Source organism: Manis pentadactyla, chromosome 10 (assembly GCF_030020395.1).
Source record: "Manis pentadactyla isolate mManPen7 chromosome 10, mManPen7.hap1, whole genome shotgun sequence".
Classification (NCBI taxonomy): Eukaryota; Metazoa; Chordata; class Mammalia; order Pholidota; family Manidae; genus Manis; species Manis pentadactyla.
The window spans coordinates 45,180,053-45,206,981 of NC_080028.1; the positions used below are offsets into that span (position 1 = coordinate 45,180,053).

General features: G+C 35.3%; 1 protein-coding gene across 1 annotated transcript; it reads left to right on the plus strand.

The window, feature by feature from the left end:
* Window positions 1–2,823: 2,823 nt before the first annotated feature.
* Window positions 2,824–3,456, plus strand: LOC130679302 (olfactory receptor 6C2-like). Its single transcript, XM_057487914.1, has one exon. It carries the CDS (start codon window positions 2,824–2,826, stop codon window positions 3,454–3,456), a length of 633 nt encoding a protein of 210 aa, XP_057343897.1.
* Window positions 3,457–26,929: the final 23,473 nt, after the last annotated feature.

Genomic DNA, 26,929 nt, shown 5'->3' on the forward strand with positions numbered 1-26,929 from the left:
GTCTTCAGGTTTTGGGTGCATTTATCTGCATATATCTATATTCTAGCTTGTTTGTTGTATTGCTCAAATATTCGTTTTACTTAATCATTTCTTTTTTCTACTTCTATTAATTACTGAGAGAAAATCATTAAACTGAATGAATCTGGCTATTTCACCTTGTAGATAAATATGCCTTGTGTGTGTATATTTATGTAGAAGGATAAAGTTACATACATGTATATATAAAGAAACATTTGGTTTCTTTCTTGTTCCTGGCAGAGATATCCTAACTCATGGAATCTGGTGATTGGTAAACTTGTCTTGTATTACTGGGAGTATATGCTTCTAAAGGACTTAAGGTGGGGACCCTAAAGAGCCTCAGAATGGGGTGGGTCATCAGAAAGATCAGATCATTACAGGATTTGAACCTCCAGCCCCATTCACTGAGCTCTGGGAAGGTTAAGAGGGGATGGAGATTAAACACTAAAAGCCCTTGAACAAAGAAATCTAGGAGCTTTTGGGATAGTGAGCACAACACTTAAATATTGCTATGTGCACTATTTGTAAGGACAAACATAAAAAAATGTTTATTTCTGGATATTACAGTTTCTGTAATTATTTCCATTTGCATACCGATTTTTAGATTTTTTATATTAACTTTTTATTAATGTAATTTTAGATAAGAAGGCTGTCTTACTCTTTGCATTGTGTAAACCATGTGTGAACAAATATATAAGGACAGGTTTCTGAACTGTCATTGGAATCTTTTAACAGCTGGACTGAGTAGGTTGAAATAATTGCTTCTTTGTCTATGTAAGGACATTCTCCCCATTGGTAATTGGCTCAGATCTTTTCATGGTGAAGTAAATTATATTTTAAATTCATTAGAGGCCTTGAATCACAGCCTCCAAGGACGCTTTTATTCAGTAGTTTTCCACACTTCTGTTGCAGATGGACAAAATAAACAGGGTCCTAAGTGTAAAACCTGTTTTTTCCAGAGAAAATCAGACCACTCTTTTTCCTAAACCAGAGAATCTTCTTAAGTCCTCTTGCTCTTTGAACTTCATTATCTTCCTTTCAGCGAATAAGAGTATACAGAAATATTCCTATTTTAATTTATAATGGTATTTCTTATAAATTCAGAAATCATGTGATATAAATGGTGAGTGTAGGTTCTGGGGCACTAAGAAAAGACTTAGGTGATCCTATTAATATGTTTTGTTCAACTGTGAGGCACACCTAAGCATATATTTGAGTTATAGCCTCCCGATGAAACAAAAAGAATGTCTAAGGTAAGGCATGGGATATTTTCAAGCCCACCCTATCAGTACAGTGGGTATCACTCATTTAAAACATCATTATGTTGGTGCAGTCTCATGTGCAATATTTTGCTTGACACACAGAAAATACATCTTAATGTCTCTCTCTATTCTCCCTCTCTCCTTTTCTCTGTCAGTTACCTATCAGGCATCTACCTATATATTTACACCATTTACATCTCAACTATCATGGGAAAACATTCCATTTTTTCTATTTTCCCTCTTTTATATTATCACCTGTGTGCAAACTTTTGGATTCATACACCCAGGTTATTGACCCATTTTCTAACATTTTATCTGTACCCTCTCAATTTCTATGTCTGCACCTGGTGGGAATTGATGCTATACATTTAAAATTCACAGAAGCCCTATGAGATAGTGAGACACTATTACTGTTAACTCTGCTCTACAGATTAGGAAACTGAGAGCACAGAGAGATTAAAGTACTTGACCAAAGTCACTCAGACAGTAGATGACTGAGATGTCAGAGATAGGACTTGAGCCTAGACAAACTGTTCCAAGGACCATGTACTTAAACTCTCTGTGTTACTGAAATGCGTATCACACTTCTTGTGATGAAGGATGGAACATCAAAATATGTCTTGATATTCTTCAGCTCTTTATGCTTCTAACCATGTTTTTTCAAGTTATATTAAAATAACCATGCCTCAAAGCCTCCTTGCTGAAGAAAGAAATAAAGGAATAATAGAGGAACTTAGGGAAAGGGCTGGTGAAGGACTAATATCTGGGAGAAATCTGACTTGACCTTTAAATAATGCCTAGTTCACTAGAGAAGGGATCTGGAGAGTCTAGACAGGGCACATGCACCATGTCCTACAAATTTCCAATTCATCAGGCGCCATAACTTGAAGTAAAAGGAATGTTAGAGTTTAGCTTTTAGGAACAAAACTTTTGGAACAAAGGGACTCTATGCCCCATGAAAATATCACTCAAAAGCAGTTGATTCCTGATTTTACAGGGGAAATCTCAACCAAATTATGGACTTACACAATTATTTTCTTAAGAATAGAATATTTATAGTAATTTCAGTAGCAGTAATTTTCACGAGAAACATCCCATAAATTTTGCTTCCATACAGCACATGCCAATGGAGTTGAGGGGAGTATCTCAACAAAGCCCTATTACCAAATTTCAGAAGGAAGTTCATGTGATTGGTTTAGCTTTGTTTTGGTAGATGTGGTCTCATTTTGTCCTATTTGACATTGTTTCTTAGATCCATTTCTGTGACTTTTATGTGAATACTGGCAGCAGATGAAGTTAGTGATGGGAAACCAGTCAGCGGTGAGGACGTTCATCATCCTTGGACTGATGAGTGACACAGCTAGAGATTCTGGTCTTTACCTTTTTGCTTTTCACATATACATTTAGTGTAATTGGAAATCTGACCATAGTTTCTCTCATCTTGTTGGATTCTCATTTAAAAACAGTTATGTCTTTTTTTCTTCAAAATTTCTCTTCCCTAGAAATCTCACTCACAACTTCCTGTGTCCACACATACCTGTACATGATAGCAAGTGGGAACAAAGTCATTACCATCAAAGCCTGCTTCATTCAAGTATTTTTTGTCATCCTCTTTGGAGCAACAGAATTTTTTCTGTTGGCTGTGATGTCCTATGAATGCTGTGTGGCCATCTGCAAACCCCTGCATTACGTGACCATCATGAACAGCAGAGACTGCAGGAACCTCATCCTCTGTTGTTGGACATCTGGCTTACTGAGCATCCTTCCACCCCTTTCTTTGAGCCTTAATCTGGAATTCTGTGACTCTGTTATTGGCCATTTTGTCTGTGACGCTTCTCCAATACTGAAGAATTCATGTACAGATACGTGGCTCATAGAGCAGCTGGCCATACTCTGTGCTGTGTTGACTCTGATTGTGACACTTATGTGTGTGGTTCTGTCCTACATGTACATCATTAGGACGGTTCTAAGAATACCCTCTTCCCAGCAGAGGAAAAAAGCCTTTTCCACCTGTTCTTCCCACATGATTGTGGTTTCCATCAGCTATGGCAGCTGCATTTTTATGTATATCAACTCTTCAGCTAAGGATGAGGTGTCCATTAATAAGGCTGTTTCTCTGCTCATTGTGTCTGTTGCCCCTTTGTTGAACCCCTTCTTTTATACCCTTGTAAATTAACAAATTAAGCAGTCTTTCCATGACACCCTCAAAAGATTCCTTTCAAAGAAGTACTAGATTTTCACATTGGAAATTTAATTTAAAATTTTTAAATGTTGTGTTCATTGGAAGAAAATTGAGCCATGGGAAATCCAGTTTTATACTGTTATAAAATAAAGAGCACTGAGAAGAAAGTCTAAGAAAGAAGCATGGTCTTGCCAGCATTATGTAAATGGATATTTCCCTACTTTTCTGAAACTTCTGTTTTCCACATCTACATTTCAACCAACACATTTTAGTTTTGTCATTTACAAATATATTCACCCCTACAGTAGATTGCCTTTTCTTTTTGTTGTTGATGGTTTCCTTTTCTGCACAGCTTTTTAGTTTGATTTATTCCCACTTGGTTATTTTTGTTTCTTTCCATTGCCGTGGGAGATCTTTCCAGAAGAAAATTACTGATGTTGATATTCAAGAGTTTACTGCCTATATTTTCCTCTAGGAGTTTTACTGTGTTGGGGCTTTTATTTTGGCCTTGAATCCATTTTGAATTTATTTTTATGTATGGTTTAAGACAGTTACCCAGTTTCATTCTTTTGCACATAGCTTTCCAATTTTCCCAGCACTACTTATTGAAAAGACTGTGTTTTTCCCTTTTATGTTCTTGTCTCCTTTGTCATAGATTCATTTGTCATTTAAGTGTGGGCTTACTTCTGGGATCTCTATTCTGTTCCACCAATCATTGTGTCAGCTTTTGTGACAGTACCATACTGTTTTGATTAATGTATGTGACCTCCAGCCTAGTTCTTCCTTCTCAAGACTGCTTTGTCTATCTGGGATTTTGTGTGATACCAAGTTTTAGGATTATTTGCTTTAGCTGTGTAAAAAATATAATTGGTGTTTTGATAGGGATTCCACCGAATCTATGTATTGCTTTGGGTTGTAGGGCCATTTTAACAACTTTAATTCTTCCTGTCAATGAGCATTGGATATTTTTGTGTCATCTTTGATTTTATGCTGTTGTCTCATCAATGTTTTATGCTTTTCAAAGTATACATTGCTCACCTACTTGGATAGATACATTCTTAGGTATTTTATTCTTTTTGATGCTATTGGAAGTGGGATTGTTTTCTTGATTTCTCTTTTTGCTTGTTCATTATTTGTACTTAGAAATAATATTTTTCTGTATATTGATTTTGTATTCTGTTACTTTACTGAATTCATTCATTAATTTTAATAGTTTCTTGGTGGCTTCTATTTTGTTTTCTGTATATAGTATCATGCCATTTGGAAATAATGACAATTTTACTACTTACTTTACAATTTCGATACATTTTATTTCTTTTCTTTGCCTGATCGATGTGTCTAAGATGTCTAGTACTATATTGAATAGAGATGATGAGAGTGGATAATCTTATCTTTTTGCTGATTTTAGAGAGAAAGTTTTCAGTTTTTCACTATTGAGTACAATGATAGCTGTTGTTTTGTCATAGACAGCCTTTATTATATTGAAGTATGCTCCTTTTATACCCACATTGTTGATTGTTTTTTTTTCACGAATGGATGTTAAATTTTTTCATATGCTCTTCAGCATCTATTGAGAATATCATATGGTGTGTATCCCTCCTTTTTTTAATTTGGTACATCATATTTATGATTCGTGGATATGGAACCATTCTTGCATCCCCGGAATAAATCCCACTTAGTCTTGATGAATTACCTTTTCAGTATATTTTTTAAATTTGGTTTGCTATTATTTTGTTGTGGATATTTGTATCTATGTTCACAAGGGATGTTAGTATGTAGTGGGCTTTTTTTTTGTAGTGGGTTTGTCTGGTTTTGGTATATGGTGACACTGGCCTTGTAGAATGAATTTGGAAGTTTTCCTTTCTCTTTTATTTTTTGGAATAGTTTGAGTAGAACAGTTAACTCTCCTTTGATTGATATAATTAACTTGTGAAACTATCTGGTCCTGAGCTTTTGTTTGTTGGGTATTTTGATTATCAACTAAATATTATAGTTAGTACTCTGTTCAGAATTTCTATTTCTTCCTGGTTCATTCTTGGAAGATTGAATGTTTCTAGCAATTTATCCATTTCAATTTATCCATTTCTTCTAAGTTGTCCAATTTTTTGGCACATAATTTTTCACAGTAATCTCTTACAATTGTTTGTATTTCTGTGGTGCTGATTGTAACTTCTCTTTGAGTTCTGATTTTATTTATTTGAGTTCTCTATTTTATCTTAATGAGTCTAGCTACAGGTTTCTCGATTTTCTTTATTCTTTAAAAAAACCAGCCCTTACTTTCATTGATTGTATTTGTTTAGTTTCTATTTATTTATGCTCTTATCTTTATTATATTCTTTCTTTTACTAACTTTGGATTTGGTTTGTCATTAATTTTCTAGTTCCTTTAGGTGCAAGATTAGAGTGATTATTTGAGGTGTTTCTTGCTTCTTGAGTTATGACTGTATCACTAAAAACTTTCCTCTTAGGACTGGTTTTCCTACATCCAAAGTATTTTGAGGCATTTTATTTCTGTTTTCATTTTTCATCAAGTATTTTTTGGTTTCTTCTTTGATTTCTTTGATGAACCATTGGCTATTTAGCTGCATGCACTTTAGCCTCCTTGTGTTTGTTTTTTTTTTCTTGTGATTCTTTTTTAGTTTCACACCATTGAGGTCAGAAAAAATGTTTGATATGATTTCAATCTTCTTAAGTTTATTGAGACTTGCTTGGGCATAACATGTGGTCTATTCTGGTAAATGTACTGTGTGCACTTTCAAAATATATATACTCTGATGACTTTAGATGTAATGTTCTTTTTCTGTTAAGTTCATTGGTCTCTTGTGTCATTCAAATGCATGGTTTCTCTACTGACTTTCTCTCTATATGATCTGTCCATTGATGTAAGTGGGTGTTAAATCCTTATAGTATTATTGTATTACCTTCTCCCTTTATATGTGTTAATATTTGCTCTATTTATTTAGATGTTTTTCTGTTGGATGTGTAGCTATTTATAGTTGTATCTTCCTACTGGATTGGGCACTTAATCATTATATAATGTCCTTTGTTATTTCTTGTTATGGTCTTTCTTACAAAGTCTATCTTGTCTGACAGAATTAATGCCATTCCAACTATTTTTCATTATCATTTGCAAGGAATATCTTTCTCTATCCAGACCCCTATCAAATACCACTCACAAAAATTAACTAAAATATAAGAACTGAAACTGTAAAATTTATAGAAAAAACATGGCTAAAAATCCTTGACACTGACTCAGTACTTTTTGACATTACACCAAAAGCAGTAGTAACAAAAACAAAAAACGAACAAATGGGACTACAACAAACTAAGTTTCTAAACAGCAATTGAAGAATCGACAAAACAAATGGGCAACCTATGAAATGGGACAAATATTTGCAAACCATATACAATAGGATGTTGATATACAAAACATATAAGAAACTCCTTACCAAAATAAACAGCAACAAAAAAACCAAAAAAAAACTGGGCAAAGGACTTGGAAAGATATTTCTCCAAGGCTATGGCCAACAAATGTATGAAAAAGTGCTTAATATTGCAATCTTCAAGAAAATGCAAATTAAAATCACAATACAAATCATAACTCTTAGGATGGCTGTCATCAAAGAGACATGATAAATGCTGGTGAAGATGTGAAAGAATGAAAACTATTGTACACTACTGATGGGGGTGTAAATTGGTTCAGCTTATTTCAAACAAATTCAGGGGCTTCTTAAAAAATTAGAAATGGACTGCCATATGAACCAGCAATCCCACTTTTGTACATATATCAGAAGAAAATGAAAGCACTATCTCAGAGAGGTATCTGTACTTTCATTTTTACTGCAGCATAGTACACTGTAACCAATACATGGAAACCACCTAATTGTCTGTCAATGGTGTAAAGGTTTAAGGAAATGTGATTCATGTGAAATCTGTGATCTATAATAGGAATAATAGTCATTAATAGAAGGAAATTCTTTCATTTCTAACATTAATGAAATTTGATTGAATGCATTGTGTTAAGTAATAAATCATAGAAAGACAAGTATTGTGTGATCTCACTAATATATGGGTGGTTAAAAGATGAACTCATACAAACTGAGAGTAGATTTTGATCGTTAGGCACAAGAGGTAGGGTTAAATGTGGAAATGCTGATCAAAGGGTACAAACTTCCAGTTTCTAAGATCAATAAGTTATTGAGATATAATGTATAGCACTGTGACTATAGTTTAAAATATTATACTGTATACTTAAAAGTTGCTAAAGGAATATATTTTAAGTATTCTCAGCACAATACCCCTCCAAAAGTAATTCAAAGTCCTATATAAGTGATGGAAATGTTAATTTTCTTATTGTAATAATGATTCTACAATATATATGTATATCAAACTATTAAGTTGTACATCTTAAACTTACAAATTATGTGTCATTTATATCTCAATAAATCTGGAAAAAAAAGAAAATAAATACTTTGTGATTTTCTCCTTGTAGCTACATCCATCACTACTTGATTTTATAACACTCTTTTCATATATTATGTTATTGATTCCTACTTGCAGATTATATAAAAAACAGTAAATCAGAAATGAAAACTTAGAGAGCAGTAACGGTGTTCATCCTGCTGGGACACACACAGTATCTACAACTTGAGATTTTGTTTTATACATTTCCATTTTTACCTACAAGTTGAGTATATTTGGAAATAAACAAAATAAAAAAATGCTTAGTCAGATTTACTCAAGAAAAAAAGAGAGGACACAAATAAAATCAGAACAAAAAGGAGAAGTTAACATTGATAACCACAGAAATACAAAGAATTATTAGAGGTCTATAAAAAGACTATATGCCAAGAAACTGGACAACCTAGAATAAATGAACAAATTCCTAGATACATACAATTTTTCATGACTGACCCAGGAATAAACAGAAAATATGAACAATTTACCAGTAATTAAATTGAATTGGTAGTCAAAAAACTCCAAACAAAGAAATAGCCAGGACAAGATGACATCACAGCTAAATTCTACTAAGTATTTAAAGAAGGCCCAATACATATCCTTTTTAAAGAGGTCCAAGAAGTAGAAGAAGAGGTAATACTTCCAAACTTATTATATGAGGCCAGCATCACTCTAATGCCAAAACCAGATGAAGATGATTCAAAAATAAAAAAAATTACAGACCAATATCCTGAACATTGATGTGAAAATTCTCAACAAAATATTAGCCAGCCAAATTAAAAAATGTCAATGGGAAGAGGATCAGAATAGATATTTTTCAAAGAAATACAGATAACCAAAAAACTCCTCCAAAAATGACATGGAACACAAAAACACAGTATATAAAACTAAGCCTGGAAACAACCTGAAGACTGTGGAACTGACCACCTACATCTGGGGAAGAAGAGAAGACCCTATAGAAAAGAGTAAAGGACAAAGCCCCAATCCAGCATGATTCAAGCCCTTCCCCCACCCTGGCCCACAGGCTGGAGGAACAGGAACCGAGTGGGGAGGGAGTAGGAGCTCAGGACCCTGAACACTTGACCCTGGAAATGTGCTCCAGGAACACAATACACATTGCATGGTGCCCTGGTGATGGGCGGGGCTGGACAACAGAGATGGGCAGAACACTCCAGGAGGCTGAGAAGCCAGCTGCCTGTGGAGAAGAAGTATACTCTACCAGCCTCCCCCTTGAGAAAGAAAGCACAGTGGGCCATTTGAAAGGCTTCCCAGCAGTGAGAGGAGTGGCAGAGGAAAAGGTAGGCAAAATAGAGATGGATCTTGTTTTTTTATCCATTCTGTCACTCTATGTCTTTTGATTGGTGCATTCAGTCCATTTACATTTAGGGTGACTATGCATAGATGTGTGCTTATTGCCATTGTAGGCTTTAGATTTGTGCTCACCCAAGGTTCAAGGATAGCTTCCTTGCCATTTAACAGTCTGTCTTGAATTGTTTATTGGTCTATTTCAAATATAATCTAAAGGTACTGTTTTTTCTCCATTCTTTTTCTTTCTCCTCCACTCTTTATATATAAGGTGTCATATTCTGTACTCTGTGTGTTCCTTGACAAAGTTTGTGAGTAGCTGATTTAATTTTCTATTTGCCTAGTAATTAGTTGGTCTACTAACTTTACTGAAGGATTATTTTCTCTGGTGAGAGCTGTATTTTGCCTACAAGAGACACATTTCAAGCCAAAGACATACACAGACTAAAAGTGAAGGGGTAAAAAAAGACACTTCATGCAAATAAGAGGGAGAAAAAAAGCAGGGGTAGCAGTACTTATATCACACAAAATAGATTTCAAAATAAAGTAAAAAGAGACGGAGAAGAAGATTACATAATGATTAAGAGGTCAGTCCAACAAGAGCATATAACCATTATAAGTATCTATGCACCCAATACAGAAGAACCTAAATATGTAAAACAAATACTAACTGAATTAATGGGGAAAATATAATGCAACACACACATCTTAGGAGACTTCAACACAACACTCACACCAAAAAACAGATGAAACATACAGAAAATAAGTAAGGAGACAGAGGAACAAAACAATGCATTAGAACAGACAGATCTAACAGAAGTCTGTAGAACACTACACAAAAGCAATAGTGTACACATTCTTCTAAAGAGTACACACAATGTTTTCCAGAATAGTTCACATACCAGGCCACAAAAAAAGCCTTGGTAGATTCACAAAGATTGAAATTGTGCAAGTCAACTTCTAAGACCACAAATGTATGAAATTAGAAAGAAATTATGCCAAGAAAACAACAAAGCCCACAAATACATGGAGGCTAAACAACATGCTCCTAAATAATCAAAGGATCAGTGACCAAATAAAAACAGAGATAAAGCAGTATATGGAGACAAATGAAAACAACTCAACAGCCCCAAACCTGTGGAATGCAGCGAAGGCAGTTCTAAGAGGAAAGTTTATAGCAATACAGGCCTACCACAGGAAAGAAGAACAATCCCAAATAAACAGTCTGAACTCACAGTAAATGAAACTAGAAAAAGAAGAACAAATGAGGATCCAAGTCAGAGAAAGTGGGACATAATAAAGATCAGAGAAGAAATAAATAAAATTGAGAAGAATAAAATAATAGAATCAATGAAACCAGGACCTGGTTCTTTGAGAAAATAAACAAAATGGGTAACCCCATAGCTAGACTTACTAAGAAAAAAAGGGAGTCTACACACATAAACAGAATCACAAATGAGAAAGGGAAATCACTATGGACATCACAGAAATACAAAGAATTATTACAGAATACTATAAAAAATTATATGCTAACAAATTGGATAACCTAGAAAAAATTGACAACTTTCTAGAAAAACACAACCTTCTAAGACTGACCCAGAAGAAAGAGAAAATCTGAACATTCCAATTACCAACAACTAAATTCAATTGTTAATCAAAATACTACCCCAAAATAAAACCTCTGTCCAGATGGCTTCACCATTGAATTTTACCAAACCTTAAGAGAAGACCAAGACCCATCCTCCTTAAAGTTTTCCAAATACTAAAAGAGGAGGGAATACTTTGAAATTCATTCTATGAAGCCAGAATCACTCTAATACCAAAACCAGACAAAGACACCACAGAAAAGAAAATTATAAACCAATATCCCTGATGAACATAGATGCAAATATCCTCAACAAAATATTTGCAAACCAAATTCAAAAAGACCATCTATCATGACTAAGTGGGATTTATTCCACAGATACAAGGATGGTATAATATTTGAAAATAAATTAACATCATCTACCACATCAACAAAAAGAAGGACAAAAACTACGTGACCATCTCAATAGATGCTGGAAAAGCATTTGACAAAATTCGACATCCATTCATGATAAAAACTCTCAACAAATGGGTATAGAGAGTAAGCACCTCAACATAATGAAGGCCATATATGACAAACCCACAGCCAACATCATACTTAATAGCAAGAAGCTGAAAGCTTTTCTTTTAACACCAGGAAAAAGACAATGATGCACATTGTCCCCACTTTTATTCAACATATTACTGGAGGTCCTAGCCAAGGCAATCATATGACACCAAGAAACACAAGGGATCCAAACTGGTAAAGAAGAAATTAAACTTTCACTGTTTGCAGACAACATGGTATTATACATAGAAAACTCTAGACTCCACAAAATAACCTGTTCGAACTAATAACTGAATTCAGCAAAGTTGCAGGATACAAAATTAATACAAAGAAATCTGTTGCATTTCTATATACTAAGAAAGAATTAGCAGAAAGAGAAAACAGGAAAACAACTCCATTTATAATTGCATCAAAAAGAATAAAATATTCTTTTAGGAATAAACCTAACCAAGGAGATGAAAGACCTATACTCTGAAAACTGCAAGACACTAATGAGAGAAATTAAAGAAGGCACCTATAAATGGCAACATATCCCGTGCTCATGGATAGGAAGAATTAATATTGTCAAAATGGCCTTTCTGCCTAAAGCAATATACAGACTGATGCAATCCCTGTCAAAATACCAAAATCATTCTTCAACCAACCAGAAAAATAGTTCTGAAATTCATATGGAACCACAAAGATACTGAATAGCCAAAGCAATCCTGTGAAGGAAGAACAAAATGGTAATTGTTCTCCCTAACTTCAAGCTCTACTACAAAGCAACAGTAATCAAAAAAATTTGTTATGGGCACAAGAACAGGCACATAGATTTATGGAACAGAATACAGAACCCAGATATAAACCCACATGTGTATGGCCAATTTATGTATGATAAAGGAGCTATGGATTTACAATTGGGAAATGACAGCCTTTTCAACAATTGATGTTGGTAAACATGATACATGTAAGAAAATGTAATTGGATTTTTGTCTAACTCTGTACACAAAAGTAACCTCAAATGGCACAATGACCTGAAGCTGGATGTAAGTCATGAAACTTCATAAAACTCATAGAGAAATCATAGGAAAAATTCTCTCATAGCAATTTTTTCCTGAAAATATCTTTGTAGGCAAGGGAAACAAAGTAAAAAATGAACAAGTGGGACTACATCAGACTAAAAAGCTTTTGTCCACTAAAGGACACCATCAGCAGGACAAAAAGTCATCCTACAGTGTGGTAGAATATATTCATAAATAACCTGTCCAATAAGGGATTAACATCCAAAATATATAAAAAGCTCCCTCACCTCAACACCCAAAAAACAAAACCCAATTAAAAAAAAATAGGCAGAGGATCTGAACAAAGCTTCTCCAAACAAGAAATCTGGATGGCTAACAGACACATGAAAAGATAAGCTTCACCTTGCTTATCATCAGGGAAATGCAAAATAAAGCTACAGTGAACTATCATTTCACACCAGTTAAGATGGCCAACTTGCAAAAGACAAGGAACAATGAATGCTGGCAAGGATGTGGAGAAAGGGGAACCCTTCTACACTGTTGGTAAAAATGTAAATTAGTTCAACTATTGTGGAAAACAATATGGAGTTTCCTCAATAAATTAAAAATAGAAATTCCCTTCGACCCAGGAATTCCACTCCTAGGAATTTACCCAAAGAAAACAAGATCCCAGATTCAAAAAGACATATGCACCCCTGTGTTTATTGCAGCACTATTTACAGTAGCCAGGGTATTGAAGCAACCTAAGTGCCCGTCAGTAGATGACTGGCTAAATAAGATGTGGTACATACACACTATGGAATATTATTCAGCCATAAAATGAAAACAAATCTTACCGTTTGCCGCAACATGGATGGACCTCGAGGGTATTATGCTCAGTGAAATAAGCCAAGTGGAGAAAGACAAGTACCAAATGACTTCACTCATTTGTGGAATAACAACAAAGCAAAGCTGAAGGAACAAAATAGCAGCAGACTCACAGTCTCCAAGAAGGGACTAGTGGTTACCAAAGGAAAGGGTTTGAGATATTCCACAAATGAGTGATCAAGAGACACTATAATTTGCAATCACAATATAGGTAGGTCACAGGGAAGGCAGTGCAGCATGAAGAAGACAAGTAATAAATCTATAGCATCTTACTACGCTGATGGACAGTGACTGCAATGAGGGCAGTGAGGAATTGATAATATGAGTGAATATTGAAACCGCAATGTTTTTCATGCGAAGCCTTCATAAGATTGTATATCAATGATACTTTAATAAATAAAAAAAATTGTCCTAGGAGGGTGGTACTCCAAGAGAGTGCATGGAAATTCCAACCTGCTAATCCCCCATTCCTTGCCCTATGAATGGCTCTCATTGGGCTGCTCCTGTGTGGTATGCTTTGTATTAAACTTGTAATAAGTGCAGCACTTACATATTACTATGGGCAATATTTGGAAGGAAAACATCAAAATAATAATGTTTATTCGGATATTACTGTTTCTATAACTTTTTTTAGTTTCCACATGTACATTTGAATTTTTTCATATTAAATATTTATCAGTATAATTTTAGATCAGAAGGCTGTCTTCATATTCATTGCATTGCAAAAACAATGTGTGAACAAATACATAAGAATCTGCTTCTGAATTATCATTGGAAACTTATTTTTCACACTTGGAATGAGCTGGTTGCTATTAATGTTTCTTATTCTCTAAGGACATTATCCCTATTGGTGCTTTACATAGAATTTTTATGGCAAAGTACATCATATTTATACTCATCAGAGGTTTTGAATCAGGTCCTCCAAGGGCTTTTTTATTCAGCTATTTTCTACACAACTGTTACAGAAGGAGTTAAGAAGTTGAGCTGTCGGTATAAAAAGCTGTTTGGAGAAAATCAGACCACTCACTTTTGCAGAGCCAGAAGGTCTTCTCAGCTCCTATTTGCATTGTGACTTTATTATCTGCCTTTTAACTACAGAAAATATAAAGAAATTATCCTATTTTAATTAGGATACATTTCTAGGCATTAAGATGACATTTCTCATAAATCCAGAAACTTTGTGTACATATGTGGTGAGTATAAGTCTCTGGGAGCAAGTGGCTAGGAAGGCACTTAGATGATCCTACTAGTAGGTTTTAGGTCATTTTAGCTATAGTTTCTCGTTGAAAGAATGAAAAATGGAAAAGGCAAGTCATGGGATGTTTTCAAGCCCACCAGATTGAAAATGATGGTATGACTCATTTTATGCATTACTAATTGATGCAGTCCCACATAGTGAATGATTTGCAGAAAAAAAATTTCTCATCTCTCTCTCTGTATTCCTCTTCTCTCCTGTCTCTATGTCTTATTTATCTGTTATATCTATCTATATATTTACATCACACATATCTCAATTAACTTTTGGTGAACATTCCATTTTCTTGTATCTCCCCTCTATAAGGACAAGCATCTCCTGTTTGCAAACACTTTGCCTCATAAATACAGTTTAATGTCCCTTTTACTTTCATGATATCTGTGTCCTGTAAATGTTCCATGTAGAACTGTCCTTGATGGGAGTCGATACTACTCATTTAAACCTCATAGTAACTCTATTACTATTACTCTGTTAATTCCACTGTAAAGCTATCTCCACTTTACAGATTAGGAAACTGGGAGCACAGGGAGATTAAATGACTTGCTCAGGGTCTCTTAACTAGTAGATGACAGAGATGTGACTTGATCCTAGACAGACTGTTCCTTCCAGGGTCCATATACCTAACTACTGTGTGTCACTGAAACATGATCATACATCTTGTCCTAAAGGAAGGTAAGCAAAGTGTCTTGATATCTTTCATATATTTATGATTTTTACACATAGTTTCTCATGTTATATTAAAATAATCAGGCATTAAAGCCCTCTCTGTTGAAGTAGAGATAGAAAATAAAGGAATAATAGAGGAACTTAGAGAAAATCAGAAGAAAAGCTGTTGAAGGACTAATTTCTGGGAGAAATATGACTTGACTTTTAAATAATACATAGCAAACTAGAGGAGGGATCTGGAGAGTCTAGGTAGGATATAATCACCATCTCCCATACATTTCCATTTTATCAGGTACCACAAGTTGAAGTAAAGGAATTTTAGGATTTAACTTTTATGTCTCAGAGTTTTTGGAATAAGAAGACTATGCCCCATGCCTCGAAGCCAACAATACCTTATCCTACAGGGGAAATCTCAACCAAAGTATGGACTTAAAAAATTAATTGGGAATAATACTGTGAATTGGGAGAAACTCGAATGTTTAAAACAATCTCAGTAGCAGTAATTTTCAAGAGAAAACTTCTAATAAGCTTAGATTCCATGGGGCAGATTTCAGTGCAGCTGAGGGAATTACCTCATCAAAACCCACCTTACAAAAGGAAATGCATGTGACTGGGTTTGCTTGGTGCTGATATACACTGTCTCTTGCAATTCTGCTTGATGTTGTTCTTCAGATCCCATTTCTGTGACTTTTATGTGAAGATTGGCAATAGGCGAAGTCAGTGATGAGAAACCATTCAGCAATAACAATGTTCAACATACTGGGACTGACAAGTGTCCCGCAGCTAGAGATTTTGGTTTTTCTATTTCTGTTCATCTCATACACGTTAAGTTTAATTGAGAATCTTACGATAATTTTGCTTATCTTGGGGGATTCTCATTTAAAAACAGCTATGTATTTTTTTCTTCAAAATTTCTCTTTCTTAGAAATTGCACTCACAACAGCCTGTGTCCCCACATAACTCTACATCATATCAAGTGGGAACAAAGCCATCAGCATCAAAGCCTGCTTCAGCCAAATATTTTTTATTGTCCTCTTTGGAGCTACAGAATATTTTCTGTTGGCTGTGATGTCCTATGACTGCTATGTGGCCACCTGCAAACCCCTGGATTACATGAGCATCATGAACAGCAGAGTCTGCAGGAACCTTATCCTCAGTTGCTGGATATCTGGCTTATTGATCATCCTTCCACCCCTTGGTTTGACCCTCAATCTGGAATTCTGTGACTCTGTTATTGACCATTTTTTCTGTGATGCTTTTCCAATGCTGAAGAATTCATACTCAGATACATGGTTCATAGAGCAGCTGGTTACATTTGGTGGTGTTTTAACCTTCCTAATGACCCTAGTGTGTGTAGTTCTGTCCTATATTTACATCATTAGGATGGTTCTAAGATTACCCTCAGCCCAGCAAATGAAAAAAGCCTTTTCCACTTGTTCTTCTCATATGATTGTGGCTTCCATCACATATAACAGCTGCATTTTTGTATATAGCAATCCTTCAGCTAAAGATGAGCTGGCCATTAATAATAAGGAGGTTTCTGTGCTCACTGTGTGTGTTGCCCCTTTGTTGAACCCCTTCATTTATACCCTGAGAAATAAACAAGTGAAGCAGTCTTTCCATGACACCCTCAAAAGACTTGTGCTTCTTCCAAGGAATTTTAGGTTCTCTTACTAGAAACTGAAAATAAAAACAAAGTTATCAGTATGTGGATGGAAATTGAGCCATGGATGTTGTCCAGTCTTATGTTGTTGAGGGCAATGAAGAGAGTTAGGCACAAAGTCTAAAAAGAAGTGTGAGGGACCAGCCTTTTGCAGATGGATAGTTCTCTACTTTTCTGAAACTTCTGTGTGTAACTCATCTGCTCGTTTCAATCAACTCTTTTTAGTCTTGTCTCATATACATTAGTCATTAGTTCCATGTATCCATGTCACTCTATTCTTTGCAACAAAACCTCCCTTTTTATAAATGGTAGCATAATTGATACACAGTTATATTTGCATCACATATACAACATAAGAATTCAACAATTTTATTTATTTTGAAATGCTTATCATGGTGAATGTATTTATCAACTGTCAACATACAAATATGACAATAGTATTCAGTATATTTTCTGTGGTGTACTATTCATCCCCATGACTTTTAATTCTATAATTGGAAGTTTGTATCTCTTTATCCTCTTTGCTTATTTAACCCTTATGTACATTTCTTCCCCTATCAGAAGCAACAGTGTGTTCTCGGCATTTATGAGTCTATTTCTATATTCATTTGTTTGATCATTTTATTTTTAAAGATTTGTCATGTAAGCGAAATCCTATGATGTTTATCTTTCTGTGTTTTACTCGTTTCACTTAGTATATTAGCCTATAGATCCATCTGTATTGTTTCAAATAATATTTTTGTTTTTGTATGGCTGAATTATATTTCATTGAATAAATGAACCACATCTCTATCCATTCATCTATTAATGAACTCTTAGGTTGCCTCCATATCTTGGCTGTTAATGAATAATGCTTCGATAAACACATATGACATATTTCTTTTCAAAGTGGTGATTTTGTTTTCTTCAGGTAAATACCTGGAAATGGACATGCTGGATCATATCGTATTTCTATTGTTATTTTTATGAACCACCATACCATTTTCCATAATGGCTGAATGAATTTACATTCCCACCAGAGTGAACAGGGGTTCCCTTTCTTCTACATCTTCACCAACGTTGGTTATTTCTTGTCTTTTTGATAATAGCCATTCTAATAAATGTGAGGGGATATCTCATTGTGGTTTGATTTGCATTTCCCTGATAAGTATTTATGTTGAGCACCTTTGCATATGCCTGTTGGCCGATCCATTGGTGTTCTCTGGAAAAATATCTCTTCATGTCCTCTCTCCATTTTTCAACCAGATGATTTAGCTTTTGGCTGAATTTGAATATCTACCTCCTCCTAAACTCTCTTTGATTTTTACATGCCTACTGAGTAGAGTTCCAAAGTCAGTGATAAGAAAGCACACACAAACAACAAGTTTAATCGTGTTGGGACTCACAGATAATCCTCAACTGCAAATCCTGCTTTTTATCTTTGTATTTTTCACCTACATGTTGAGTGTAACAGGGAACCTGACTATTATCACCCTCACATTGGTGGACTCCCATCTTAAGACCCCTATGTAATTTTCCTCAGAAATTTTTCTTTCTTAGAAGTGTCATTTACCACTGCCTGTATTCCTAGATTCCTGTACAACATGTCAACTGGGGACAATACCATTACCTACAATGCTTGTGCCAGTCAAGTATTTTCTGGTGTTCTCTTTGGAACAACAGAATTTTTTCTCCTGGCAGCCATGTCCTCTGATCACTACATTGCTATCTGTAAACCCCTGCATTACATGACCATCATCAACAGTAGGTTTGTACCTTATTAGTCCTCAGCTGTTGGGAGTCTGTCTTGGTGATCATTCTCCCACCGCTTAGCTTGGGCCTCCAGCTAGAATTCTGTGACTCCAATACAGCTGATCATTTTATCTGTGATGCAGGTCCCCTCCTAAAGATCTCATGCTCAGATACACGTGGTAATAGAACAAGTGGTTATCCTTGTGGCTGTATTTGGACTCATCATCACCTTAGTTTGTGTGATTCTGTCCTACACACACATCATCAGGAGAATTCTCAGGTTCCCCTCTGTTCAACAGAGAAAAAAAGCCCTTTTCCACCTGTTCCTCCCACATGGTTGTGGTTTCTATCGCCTATGGCAACTGCAACTTCATCTACATAAAGCCCTCTTCAAAGGAGGAGGTGGCGGTAAACAAAGGCATCTCAAGCTCACTACATTAGTTGCACCCTTGTTGAACCCCTTCATTTACACCATGAGGAACAAGCAAGTGAAACAAGCTTTTAATGACTCCTTGAAGAGGATTGCATTTCTCTCAGAGAAATCAAAGCTTTGATGAATCAAGTAAAATGTAGAAGAAAGTCCTCTAAATATTTAACTACCGGCTCTAACTTAATTCAATTCTTTGTGCCTATAATTCAGTCATATTAACCTTCTCAGACATTTAATGCTGCATCCTTTCACGTTAAACAAACTCTTTCTTCTTCTTTCAAACCCATCTGATATGTGGTGCTTTCCCTAATTGGGAATCTATAAAATGTATTTCCAAGTAATCAAACTTGTTCATTTCTTACCCAGATGTTTTTTCAGTGCTCTGGTGAAGGAAGGAATGTAATAATATTTAAAAGTATACAAATTATCTAGAAGATATATTATGTGGTAATAGTACTAGTTTCTTCTCAAAAGCAAAGTTGTCAGAATTATCCTAAATAGTAACAGAGTGCTTGTCAATGAAGAAAAGAAAGAAGAAAGAAAGAAAGATGAAAAAATGGAAGGACAGAGGGAAGGAAAAATAGGAGAGAGAGAAAAGGAAGGAAAGAAGGAAGTTATAGGACAGAGAAAGGAAACAGGCAAAAAAGCAAGAAAGCAAGAAAAGGAGAAAGAGGCCTCTACTGATTACACTCCCACCTTTTAAATTACCTTTAAAAGTAAATCGTTACTGCTGCTGGCTAACAGGCAAAAAGGGCAAAAAGTTAATTATTAAAGAAAATTGCAAAGATTATTTCTGACATTAAATTTAAAACTCAGAGAATATCTATCTCAAAATTTAAAAGTAGGCTTTGAAATTGCCATTTAACACTGTTTAAAATTACTTCTATGGCATAATTTTGAAAACAATTACATTTTTGGAATTCCTAATGATGTGTCAGAGTCTCCAATTATTACTATTAATGCCTTGCCAATGCTATAAGTCATGTTTTAGTTGTATCAGAATGTATGCAGAAGAAGATTGAGTAAATTGATGAACACGTCACAGAGAGCAAGTCATGAAGCCTGAGTTCTGATTTCAAGGCATGTTCAGCAAACTCCAGTCCACTGCCTTTCAAGCAGCAGTGTGGTTTGCAGAGGGCAGGATGGGAAAAGACACTGGAATTGAAAGTAAAAAAGCTGACATGCTAGGGGATGTTTCTCTGCAATAATACACACCTAGTTTACCAATATGTCTTCTCATCTTTGTATAGTAAGTTATTTTATTGATATTAAAGAGAAAATTAAATTGTCTCAACATTTTGAAATTTATTTAATAGATTTTATGTACCATAATCTGTCCTGTGGTAGCATATTCAAGATTTTATATTTTTATAAGGGGAAAGGTGAGATATCGCAGTTATCATCTCCTGCCAAGTTGGAAGCATTTTTATTTATTTATTTATTTATTTATTTTAACTTTTTAAAAAATTTTGGTATCATTAATATACAATTACATGAGCCACATTGTGGTTACTAGACTTCTCCAATTATCAAGTCCCCACCACATACCCCATTACAGTCACTGTCCATCAGTGTAGTAAGATGCTATAGAGTTACTACTTGTCTTCTCTGTGCTATACTGCCTTCCCTGTGCCCCAACACACACATTATGTGTGCTAATGGTAATGCCCCTTATTCCCCTTCTCCCTCCCTTCCTCTTAATCCTCCCCAGTTACTTTCTCTTTGGTAACTGTTGGACCATTCTTGGGTTCTGTGAGTCTGCTGTTGTATTTTTCTTTGTTCTTATACTCCACCGATGAGTGAAATCATTTGATACTTGTCTGTCTCTGCGTGGCTTATGTCACTGAGCATAACACACTTTAGCTCCATCCATGTTGTTGCAAATGGTCGGATTTGTTTTCTTCTTATGGCTGAATAATATTCCATTCTGTATATGTACCACAGCTTCTTTGAAGCATATTTATTATCAGCATGACCTCCTGGAACATTCATGAAAGAGCTCTTATATACTGAAATCACTGTAAGAAATATATGAATAAAGAAATTGGCACAAGAGACTCTAAAATATTTATTATCAGGACCAAAGAAATTATGTGACAGTTCATAAGGTGCTTCATTCAATGACAAGTTTGTAATTAGTCAGTGTAACAATTATTTTTGATATATTTGTAAAGCAGAATTAATTTTTATTTACTTAATTGAGATAATGAACTGTAAAACCAGTAAGTTAAAATAAGAGAAAACCTCAGGACATCAGTATGTAAAATTGAAGAAGATAGAAAACTAGGAGCCAAGAAACTAAGACAGATCATGTGTTTCCAACCTTCTTTACTGTGGAGGTAAAAATATTATATCCACAAATAAATGCAAAGCAATTATAATTAGTCATTATATTGAAGCACTGCAATTTCAATCAGGGGTGTAAAGTAGCATTATCTTAAACTGGAGGTAAAAGATGTGCAGTGGTGGAAGTACTAAAGTTTGAAATAAAAGAAAGCAAGCCATGAATACCAAGCAGTGTCACTATTTGGAGTGATTTACTAGTGCCTCATTTATTTTTTCTTCCATAGTGTTTAGCCTGATTACTTATGATCCTTGTGTTCTGCATTGGAGTCTGTACAGTTGAAGAAGCAGGTGCCGTTTCCAGTCTTTGCTGACGTGGACTGGGAAAGCCCTTCACCACTCAGCCCGCCCAGAGGTTCTGGGCTCACATCTGGGTCCACGGGCGGGCTTGTGCTGGAGTCTGCAGGAAGGCAGTGGGTGATTCTGCTGCATAGGGGCTGACCTGGTGCTGGGGTGGGCATGAACCTGAGGCATGGCAATGGGCCTGTTCATGAGTCTGTGGGGGCCAGCCTGCTGCTGGGGTCCTCTGGAGTGGTGAGGCACCTGTGTCCATGGGGGCAGGGCTCGTCTGGGACTGTGGTGTTAGTGCTGGATCCTGGTCACAGGTTTGTCCTCTGCTTGGGTGGGCCTGGAAGCTGAGTCTGCAGGGGCCTTCCTGTACCTGGTGACACAGTGCAGGGCTGGAGCTAAGGGCCATGGGGCTGGCTGGGTGCTGAAGTGAGCCTGGAGCCTGGGCTGTGGCTAGAACTTTTCTAGAACTGTTGTATCTTTTTGTTTCACCTACAAGGATTGTATCTAATTCTACCCTGGCTTCTACCATCTTGTTAATCCATCCCTTCCCTCTGCTAGCCTCAGTGCTGGCTGCACTGTAGCTTGCTTGTCAGAGATGAGTTGGCAATCAGTCACCTAAATGCTAACAGTTGATTTGTCTCAGCACAATGCCTAGCAGCCTGTCCCTCTGTGTTCCTGGAATAAGAGGTGGCAGAGTGACTGGGACATAAGTCCTCCTTGTCTTTGATTCCCTGTGATTCTTCTAAATTAAAAAACACTATTACCAAGTACATCACTATGCAAACAACATTACTATTGTTAGTTAACAAAAATTCTGTTGTCTCCTCTCATCATTCAGTCTCCCCTTCAGCAAGACAAGGATTTCCACTAAGTGGGTGGGCAGTCATGAAGCGGGGACTCAGATTCCGAAGGGCGTTGAATCTTACAATCCATCCTGTAATTATTCTATATCCCCTTCCATAGCTATGTTTTTATTGAGGTAAAATGTACACAACATAAAACTCACCATTTAACCATTTTCCAGCATTCAATGCAGTGCCTACTAGTACCTTCACAAAGTGTACATTATCACCATTATCACATTTCACCACCTTTTCATCATCATCACCACAGAAAAATGCTCCGTGGCTATTATGCAGTGACCCCCTGGTGCTCCCGACCTCCAGCTCCTAGCAACCATTAATGTACTCTCTGTCCCTTGGGTTTGCCTATTCTAGACTTTTCATATAAATTGAATAATATGATATGTGTGACCTTTTGTATCTGGCTTCTCTCACTCATTATAACCTGTTCAATTTTCATATGTGTTGTAGAATCTATGGGTACTTCCTTCCTTTTCATGGATGAAAAATATTCCATTGTATGGGTACGGCTTTATGTTTATCCGTTCATCATATGATGAACATTTCGTTTTATTCCACCTTTTGGCTAGTATGAACAATGCTGCTATGAACTTTTGTGTACCACATTTTCTTTGAATCACAGCACATTTATAGGTTTTCCTAATATTTGAAGACATGATGATGAAATTTGAGAGGCATAAAAAAACTGAAAGGATGATCACATACATTCCATTGTTTTCTGAGTTAGCAATGTTACTTTGCCAATGGAAATATAAATGAATCATATTTGATTTAAAATGCATTCATACGCCTTGTACCTGGAAATCTTAGTAAAGAATATTATAATTAATGTAGTGTTATTACATGCTACTATCAGTATGTACTGTTTACCCAAAAACTGAGAGAATTAATTAATGAGTGAATTTAATCTAACAATAGTTTCACATTAAAAAGAAAATAATAAAAATTGAAAACTTCTATCAGTGTAAGATCATATGGTTGTTGACTGGTAATCAAGGCATCACTTCATAGTTATGAGAATGTCTGAGCACAGGGAAAACCTTCCCACGTGGTATACAACAGCCAAGCTTCTCAATAAAATCCAACTTCTGGGGCACAAAAAATTCTAATATCCTAACTTTTGTTTATGACTGTGAAATTCTGACCCTCCTAATGAGTCAATGACTATGGTATTGAATAGCTTTCAGTCACTGTTCGGTCAGCTGCTCACAAATGAAGGAATGACCTGGGAATTTCCATACAGTCCATAGTCCATCAGGAACACCCACACAAGGCAAGTCCCCAGGAGTGGGTCGATTTATATTGTGAGGATGGTTGCCTAGGTCCGAACTTGCTTTGCTGTAACATTTTTGTAATTTTACACTTACGGAAATATTTCAACAGTGGTAAAAGTACTTGATATGCCCTTTATCTAGACCCACATTTGTTTGTTTTGTATGATTTACTTTATCATACTCTCTCCATCTCTCTCTTCTTTTACATGTATATAAATACAATTTTTAATTAGAATCTATAAGAAGCTTGAGGTAGTCTTTTTTTTATACTAGCAAAATATTTTTTAAGGAATCAGAAAGTGTCTATTGTTAGGATTGATTTCAAGTTCTGGTGGAATTCACCAAGAAGAAATAAGAAATATTCCCCAAATGATGCAAATTTTAACTACAGAGATAAAAGTTTGTTTTTAATTATCATAGCAATTTGAAAAACAACACAGAAATGATGTTTTATATTTGTGAATACACAAATTACAATGAATCTATTTACATAGGAATTTGATGGGAGGATATAACTGGAGGCCTTAAAAGTAGTTACTACTTTAAATTTTAATTCCTCTACTTTTTGTAATCCTAAGTTTTAAATAATACATAGCAATTTCTTAAGGTAAAATTATGTTACCAAAGGAGAGAAGTGATAACTGTATTCTGTTACAGTGATTAGCTGCTACAGATATTATTGAATATGAGGAGGAATAGGTAGGCTTGCACTTTTTAATTTGGCTTTTATTTTGTGTAAAGTCCTGTGTTAATAAGTATCACTGTGGAATCTTGAGTTCTCTGAGGGCACTGTCCCCACAGATGCCTACTTTAAGATCTTTGTCAAAAGATGACACAAAATTCACAAATAACTTTGGAGCCTAATTCACCTGGGACTTGTGTTTATTCACTTGGTTTCATGTTTGGCACATAAAAAAATATCAATCTGGTTATTGTAAAAAATTCTCATTGTGTCTAGGAACATCCATTTATCACATCTATCTAACCAGGGATTTCCTGATATTCCCCTAAACCATGGATTACCTTTCAAAATAACACAAACACCTTTGTAGGAAATTCTTGACCCCCTTTTGGGAATGAAATGGCCAAATAAATCAATGCCATCCCTGAGCTGTCTTTGCAGTAAGTAGGTGTCCCTGAGTTAGAGAGACCAGAAGTCCGCTATGAAGTCTATGTAAACATTTCTTCATGCTTCCGACCCTCAGGATGCTCAGCGATACACAGCCAACTGAGACCACTATGTCTGTGCTCTTTGAGAGACTTAGAAAATTATTTTTTCTTAGAAACAGTTTGATACATTTGACCAAAATTAGGGACATAAGAATAGTTAATTGAGTTGTAGTAAAAAGAAACTAGAGTTTATAATTTTGAATTGATTGACCTTAGGAAGCAACCTTGAATCGGAAATTGTCCGTTGACAAAATATAGATCCTGCGCTCTCAAAAATGTTTTCTAAAAGAGAAAAGAAGGAAACATACATTAGTCAAACAAGAGTGCTAATTTATTTTCAATATATTTAGGAGCAAGGAACTGGCTTAAAGTTTCCAGACTTGTGTAAGGCATAGTTGTGTTAATACTGAAGACAAGAGAGGTAGGTGGCCTTTCCTGTATTTTGAGACTCTTAGTCTATTTATTATTTTAATTACTTAATCTATTGTTACTATTCACTTAATTTCCTGTTAGTTGTGTGAGGCTTATATTCTTGGGAGTGCCCAGCTCATCCTAAAATACCAGACCATGGTGAGCCCTCCATCCTTTACCAAAACTCATAAACTCTTGGAGATTTAACATAGGAAGGGGACAGTTGGTGCATACAGAGTTTCTCCCACTTATAAAGGAAAGAACAATTTAAAGCAAATAAGTAAGTAAGAAAGGACTATTTTAAACCTTCAATTAGCCAATTAATTAAAATTTATATAACAAATGATGTCTTTTTTTTTCAATTTATTTATGGCCATAAGCATTGGAGTTTGAAATCCTTTTAGTAGATGTTAGTGTAGTTAGTTGGTTTCAGCTTAAGAACAATGACAGTGAGATTGTTGATCCAAAACCAGAATTTTAAGAGCTTTTATCACTTGTGTTAATGTTTCTGGCAGGTGTATTGAGGAAACATGAATAGAATCCATAAAAGGAAACTATTTCACTGCCCAAGACAGTGATAAGTCAGGTAACGCTTTTTTGCCTTAATACAGTTATTTATATTTATGCTGAGTGTATAGTCAGGTTGTGTGACGTAGGAGCCATACAGAATATTTCCTCCACCAAACATAAAAATATCACTTAAATTAGAGTCAGGGATCGGGCAAAAGTTAAGAGTTGTCACAGTAGTTTTAAAATTGAGTCCCCGTAATAAATAATATAACTTGATCAAGGTCTGAGAGAAAATAGTACCTTGAATTAACTCTATATCTCCTTCAGCTCTGTGGTTATTGTATTTAACAAGATAAATATTCTCTTTTCAGCAATTTTTTTACGTCCTCTATTAAGCATAGAGTCTGACAAAAACACATAGAGAGTTCTTAATGTGTCTTGGGACATTTGGAAAGAATCTTCTGAAGAGTAGAAAACAGAGGAATGATTCATGAAGAGCCAGGTATAGTCAGAATCAGTAAATGGATGGAATAAGGGGGAGGAAAAAACATAAATGAGTTGATGAAATTTTTTTTCAGACAGGTAGTCCATGTAAGGTGACTCATTCAGTGGAACAGAGTCCTCAACTGCATTGGCAGATGGATCTAGAAACATCTTGTGTTATAAACACATGTCATGTATTTTTAACTTATTCAGGAAACAAAAAGGCTTCAAGAGGATAATAAAGTAATTAAACTGAGATAAAAAATAAGGAAATATTCTTAGGCAAACAAGTATGCTAAACCAATCTATTTCAAAGTGCAAATTAAAAGGATAGTGCACATTTTAAAACCTATCATTGAAAGATTATCTTTTCCTTGGAATATATTTTTAAAGAAGCCATAAAAACTCCAACTTTTTTCAAATAAAGGTTATTTACATTTAGTAGACTATAAAATCAATTTCATGATATTTGTACTTATTTTTAATGAGATACATTAGAACATATACATCAGAGAGCATGGCAACTAAGAGTTAGTATTTTATTGATATTTTTGTTGCTGATATATGTGTATATGTATTTTTGTGTATATTCAATTGTGTACAAAGAGCTCCAATA

Excerpts from the sequence above, each read along its gene's own strand:
- LOC130679302 (XM_057487914.1), top strand. The coding sequence starts at position 2,824 with ATGATAGCAAGTGGGAACAAAGTCATTACCATCAAAGCCTGCTTCATT.